The sequence below is a fragment of the Lygodium microphyllum genome, chromosome 23 (assembly GCF_053477565.2).
Source record: "Lygodium microphyllum isolate KBCC chromosome 23, Lygodium_microphyllum_v1.1.10, whole genome shotgun sequence".
Taxonomy (NCBI): Eukaryota; Viridiplantae; Streptophyta; class Polypodiopsida; order Schizaeales; family Lygodiaceae; genus Lygodium; species Lygodium microphyllum.
This window is the reverse complement of record NC_141157.1, coordinates 67,017,858-67,024,556: the sequence shown is the minus strand read 5'-3', so window position 1 is coordinate 67,024,556 and position 6,699 is coordinate 67,017,858. Positions and strand designations below refer to the sequence as shown.

The 6,699-nt window shown below is 42.8% G+C and overlaps 1 protein-coding gene across 2 annotated transcripts; it reads left to right on the top strand.

Moving 5' to 3' along the window:
- The first annotated feature begins 699 nt into the window (after positions 1–699).
- CAX11 (cation exchanger 11) lies at positions 700–3,740 on the top strand. Of its 2 annotated transcripts, none has more exons than XM_087664587.1 (3): positions 700–1,656; positions 1,757–1,954; positions 2,655–3,740. In XM_087664587.1, exons 1-3 carry the CDS (start codon positions 772–774, stop codon positions 3,414–3,416), a joined length of 1,845 nt encoding a protein of 614 aa, XP_087520713.1. In that variant the 5' UTR covers positions 700–771; the 3' UTR covers positions 3,417–3,740. The 2 variants fall into 2 exon arrangements, with proteins under 2 accessions (XP_087520713.1, XP_087520712.1); XM_087664586.1 differs by having other exon boundaries at positions 1,739–1,954; positions 2,655–3,737.
- The last annotated feature ends 2,959 nt before the right edge of the window (positions 3,741–6,699 follow it).

The window sequence follows — 6,699 nt, the reverse complement described above, 5'->3', positions numbered from 1 at the left end:
GAGCAGTTGCCAAGGCAAAATGCATTATGTAGACTAGGTTGATTGGTTGCCAAGGCATGACATATAGCAAGTTGAGACCCCAAAAATACACACCCTAAGATAGGACCTTTTGCATCGCTTCCTTCGTGCATTGGACAAAGAAGCTACATCCATAGGCTTGGGAGAATACCTATGCAAAATGCCAGCATGGCTTTGGAACTAAATTGCATGATGTAGCCCAGGATTCGTTGTTGACTTCATCAAAAGTTGTCCCCTCTTGCTTTCTCTTAAGCACAACTTTGGAGCTTCCGTATGCATTGAGCAAGCTCACCTCCTAGTTGATGCTACACTTCGACATCTTGACATCTCCTTCACCCTTCCTACTCACCCTTTGCAAAAGCTCCATGGCAAGCTCCCATAAGCTCCCGAGTACAATATTGCATGTGAAGCCATTGGTATGCAGGCCAAGGTAATATTGAAAATAAAATTAATGGGACTTAAATTTGCTCGGAGAGTTTAAAAGGCACTTCTCCTTTATTGTAACTTTTATAAAAATTTCAATTCAGTTTCCATTAAACCTTTAGTTTCCATGAACAATGGTATTATGGTTTGCTCAATCATGAGAAGAGAATAATAAAGCCACATGAAAAAGATCAGCATATGTAATTTTCTCTCTCCAATAAACACATCAGTCACAAGTAGGGACTGCTTCCACCAGCTACTATAGTGCGCTCTCTTCTCCGTATCTCAAACACGCACAAAAAGGAGCTTCGAGGAGAGGATGCCGCGTCCATGGCGGATCCGACAGGGTGGCTCGTCCACTCAAAACAGGATTCAACGGTAAAAATGCTCTTCTGCTATCGAAGACTCTCAATGCGGTCTTCCCCTGCAGCCATACGCTGCAATGGTGCTTCTCTCCTGCTCCTCTTCCTCATCGGACACAATTTCCTGCCTCCCGCAGCAGCTTCTTCAACGGCAATGGCAGCTGCAGCAAACCCTAGCCCCGCCAGCAGCGGCCGGGAGCTGCTAAGCCTTGTCATTACAGAATCCATGGCGGATTATTCGCCTTGCAAGATGCCTTCCGATCAGAGGAGCATCGTCAACTACTTGGCCCTGCACGCCTGCGTCCTGGACTCGCGCCCATGGCTGTCCGTGCCTGTGCTGCTGGCCCTGGTGGCGTTCTTCTTCTACATTCTAGCCCACGCGGCGGGGAACTACTTCTCGCCCGTGGTGGGGCGGCTGGCCGAGATGATGCGCCTGACGGCGAGCACGGGCGGGGTGACCCTGCTGGCCCTCGGCAATGGCGCGCCTGATTTCTTCGCCTCCATCGCGGCCGTCTGGGGAGACAACGCCCGCATGGGCCTCGGCGCCATTGTCAGCGCGGGCCTGTTCGTGTCCGCCTTCGTGGTGGGATTCGTGGCCCTGGCCGCGGCTCCCTTCCCCCTCAAACCCTTGCCCTTCATCAGAGATGTCTGCTTCTACATCCTGGCTGCATCCCTCATGTTCTGCGTCTACCTGAGCGGTAAGGTTCGCGTCTGGCAGTCCTCAGGACTCGTCTTGCTGTACCTTGTCTTTGTCATTACTGTATTCGCCATGGATCAAGCTCCTGCGAAGGCCGAAAGCTTCTCATCAGCTGCTCGCCCTAAGGCAGATCCGCAGGAGGAAGACGCCACCCCGGTAATTCATTTGGTTGAATCTAATAAGCAGACTTATTGTGCCTCGTTAGAAACAGTGGGATTGACCAACATATTCTGATCAGGTCATAACCACATTGCAGAAGAAGCAATGTGCCCCTCCTACTCCAGGTGGAATGTATGATGGAGAGAGCCGAATCCAGGTCTTTGATGTGGAAGAAAGCGTGCCCAGGCAAGAGATAAAGGCATCCAGGAATCTTCTTAGTGTGCTTGTTGGACTGATAGCATCTGTGCTTTGCAGCGATCGCAGAGACTGCAGTGTCTGCAAGCAAGCTTTGAAGGTAAAATTGGCATACATCTAATTGCTGCATGCCTAATTTGATTGTACAACTGGTAGGCTTCAATGCGAATTGGAACAATCATCCGTGAGCTTCTGCAAGGGAGGCGCGCGCCACATACCTAGCTAGGCGTGGTTGTGGGCATGCCTCTTACCCCCAACTTCACCTAGCTAGGTGTGTGGTGCCTTTCAAGCCGAAGCTCATGATGTTAAACACTATAGATTAATACAAGGGGAAACAGCTCCTTTTCGGGGTCGGCAACCTCTTGCACCCAACCGCACCTAGCTAGGTGTGTGCCGCCTCCATTTTGGGGCCGCAACCCCTTGCCCCCAACTGCAGGTGTGTGGTGCCACCCGGGGATTGAATATTACAGGGGAAAACAATGGATAAGAGCCTTTTTTTCCACATGGGAAAATGTTGAAAACTCCTTGTATATGTGCTTGTGACGCATCAAGCTAGGATTGCTTCGACAATTTACAAATGTATATGCATAGATGGACGTGTTTTCCTGCTTGGTCTGCATGCACTCTTGGAGTTGTGGTTCTGCAAGGGTGTGCTCTCGTTTTGGATCACTTCTACATGAATTATGATCGAAGTTGAGCCACGTATGATGCTTAAGGTGTTCATTCGGTATCAAACATCTTGTAAGGTTCTATAATGGCTTCTAATATTAGCCTCTAATGTGCGTACTTCGCTTCTGCAGATCCGTCTGCTATGGCAGCTTCCTGTGGAAGTAGCACTCCGGTCGACTATCCCAGCAGTGGATCTTTCCAATTGGAATCGCATCTACGCATCTGCTAATCTTGTATTTTGCCCCTTAATCTTCCTATACATTATAGGCTCAGCCATTTCACCTTTCCGGCGGATGGTCTTTCTTGTACCAGGGCTTAATCCTCCCCTGTGGTTCATCATTCTTCTGCAAGGCTCCATTCTAGGGGCTGTGCATTTTATCATCACAAAGGAACAGCCACGGACCGAGCAACCAATTGCGACTGCGACTGCATTTGTGATGAGTGTTTTCTGGATCTCTATGGTAGCAGGGGAGCTGCTAGGGTGTCTGGCTGCACTGGGGACGATTCTGAAGGTGCCTTCTGCACTACTAGGTTTGACAGTGCTGGCCTGGGGGAACTCCATTGGAGACCTGGTGGCCGATGTGGCGGTGGCAAGGGCCGGGCAGCCGGCCATGGCCATGGCAGGCTGCTTTGCAGGGCCCATGTTCAACATGCTTGTAGGGTTTGGCATTGCTCTCACCATGAAATCTGCCCGGATGCATCCTGCGCCCTATCTCCTGGATTACAACCCAAGCATCGTGGTTGCATTTGGGTTTCTCTTTGTGAGCCTGCTTGGCTCCTTGCTGGTGGTGATATTGTCTAAATTTATAGTCCCTCGATTCTGGGGATTTTGCCTCATCAGCTTGTATATTATTTTTGTCATTACGAGTGTTCTAAATACCAATATGTTATGAATTCGAAAGTCTGCATACTCGTTAAAAATTGTGCTTAATGTTTTTGTGCCTGAAGAGATTGCCATTTTAGATGAATTGATATCAATTCATGTGTTTGTGGGAGTGTAACCCTGGTTTTATAGGGAGCAGACTATGTCGCCACATGAGAGCGTCCCAGGAGTGACATGCTTATATGCAGGGTAGGTTTAGGCTGAGCTCTCTTTCCCATCAGTCATGGATGATGCAGTGGCCTTTTTTTCTTATATGCAGGGTAGGTTTAGGCAGAGCTCTCTTTCCCATCAGTCATGGATGATGCAATAGCCTTTTTATTTATATGCAGGTACCTGTATGCAGAGATTTCTTTCCCATCAGCCATGGAATGATGCAATAGCCTTTTTCGGTTTACTGGGTTTAAATCCAGCTTGTGCAAGTTTAGAGTTTGTTGTTAAAGCTGACTCCTTTATTTTAAGGTCCTATATATTATTTAAGTATATCACATATTCCCTTTAAAAGTAGAGATCATGTCAATTCTCGTTGAAGTCTATCTTGGCAGTCCTTTGACTTATACATTATACTAGGGATGGCCCCAAAGCCCTAAATTTGATGGCTGTTTTTCTTATCAAATGCTGTTTTACTCAGCAAAATATACGTTTTTGAAACACTTCTTTCCTCAAGTCATGTACATATATGTAAATGTTATATAAAGATTTGATATATCAATATTAAGTGGAGATGTCTTAGAGATTCCCTTGTTATCACAAAATTGGGCAATTTGTGACTTTTAGGTCTTTAAGTGGGATGTTTTTGGCTGTCTATTTACTAAGTAATCTTGAACTATGATGGCATTATGGTATTCCTCTTGAGAATGGAGAATGTGTTGTAGTATCTTTTGTGCTTGTATGAAGTCTTTTGTATAGAAGATGATAGTAGGCAAGTTAGAATCAAAGTGGTCTTTGTGAGAAAAACTAGAAATGGTGAGTCACAGGAGCAAACTAAATGCTTCTTAGTATTGCAAGATTTGGTTTGTTTGAAGGCTCAAATGGAGTGGTAGAGCCTACAAGAGGTTGGTTGATGCCCTATGGGCATTGCTATACAATACACTATGCATATAGAGAAGATACATGTTTGACTATGCATAATATATTGAAGATACACGTTTTAATAATAGCACATGCAAAACATTATGTATACTATGTTGGTCCAAATATTGTTGCCAAGCTTGTGACCCATGCTTAAAGATGCAAGATAATGTTGGAAGGGTGCAAAAAAGGTTTTTGTTTGGGGGTTTTACCTATCATTGACAATTCCAGAGGAGACTTTGTGCCATTATCTTATTACTATTGAGGAAAAGGCTAGATAAAAGTGAATGATATTGAGTGTGCCACTCTAGAGTATCAAAAGAGCCAGACCTTGAATCTTTCAAGTAGCACTTTGAATGGGAGTAGCACTAGTGCAATGACATCAGACCTAATGTTTGACCTAGATATCTTGGCAAAATCAAGTACCAATAGAAATCTTGTTGAGGAAATTTAAATTTCAAGACCACATCATGCATCTTTGGAGTCCCTCGATTTTGAGAGATTAATAGGCATCCGCATTCTTTGATCTTTTGGGAAATGAACAATCTTTACTTTGATATTTTCATCGTTGAAGGTATATTAGGGAACATAACTCTCAACACACTTGTGAAAATATAGATGCAACAATTTGTGTAAGTACTATTTGTAATGTGAGGATACTAACATTAAATGATATGTTCTAAATGCCATGTGACGAATATAACATTCTACGCGAACATTCTTAGTGTATGGTGTCATTTTAGGGACTTGAGGGCTTGATAAGATAACTTCAACTTTTTATATTTGGTCCAAGGATCAAGCAATCAATTTTGAGGACAAGTAGGTAAGTAATCATGAAATACATATCTCAAAGACAACCCACAAACTTTAAAGCTGTAATCACAGGGTACCATCTAGCTAAGATATTAGCTAGATATAGTTGATTGTTGTGGTTCAATTAGCAAACAACTTGTGTGGACACCCATTTAGTAGTTGAAGGATTAACTGTGCCATGTATCATTGCTAGTGTAAGAAGAGGACATAGAGAAGAGAGAGAAAGTATATTGAGTGGAGAGAAGACTAAGACATGAGAGAGAGAGAGAGAGAGAGAGAGAGAGAGAGAGAGAGAGAGAGAGAGAGAGAGAGAGAGAAGGCAAGAAGCCATGAAAGTTGTGAGAAAAGGTTAGAGAATATGAAGACGCTTTTTAAATTATGATATGATGATAAAAATAAGTCTCTTACATCTTATATACTTGGGTCAATGTGGCTCAAAGTATGTCTCAATTATGATTAAAAAAATTACGTTTTCCCACTTCATTACAACCTATCCCCACACAAGTACTTTTCCCCTAAAAAACAAAATAGAAGATTGATTATAAAATACCTCAAGAAGTGGATTTGAACAGGGCACTTTGTTTTGGCATTACAAAGAATCCAATGATCTTGAAGAATTTTGAAAGAAAATGATTGAATCTATAGCTAAAGGGCTAAGTATGGCATGTATACATCCATGTGGATTCGTAAAGTTGAGCTCTTCCAAAAAGTAGACATTGTGTTGCTTACTATAGACCCTATTGTATGAAATTGAGTGTATCTTTTGATAGGCTAATCCAAAGGGGCATGTTATAGGTCCAAAGAAAGCTCACTTCAAGCATTTTCAGATTATGTAAGTTCCATTTCTTTGAAGTTAGATTAAAATTCAAGTTGGTCCAACATATGGAGCTATTTATATGCAATTTGTAGTAAAATAGAGCCCATAGTTGACTCGTTCTTTAGTTGAAATAGCATCCTTGAGATATGAAAACTCAAGCAAGTATTCCTAAATAGAGTGAGATTTTAGCCTTTTTTTTAATGCTCTTATGATATCCTAAAATGTATACTAGATTAAATCCTCTTCATCCCCATTGGTGGCAACTTTTAAGTATTCAATTTGGGAATTGATAAGGGTTTGAGTTGGATGACATGGAAACCATTATCTATTCTTGGAAAAGAGGGAGTTCCAAGCCATAAGCCAAGTTTCCTTAATGTGTCATAGTACTTATGTGTAAGTTTATTGCTAGAATCATCTGACTTTATAAGGGCCATAGTACTTATGTGTAAGTTTATTGCTAGAATCATCTGAGAGTTGCATATCTTCACTTTTACACCTGGAGCAACACTAATTCCCCCTCTTGAAATTTCATGGGTCTTCACTTTTCATCATGTAACTTTATTTGTCCTAAGCCTTCTTGATCTTGACTTTACAT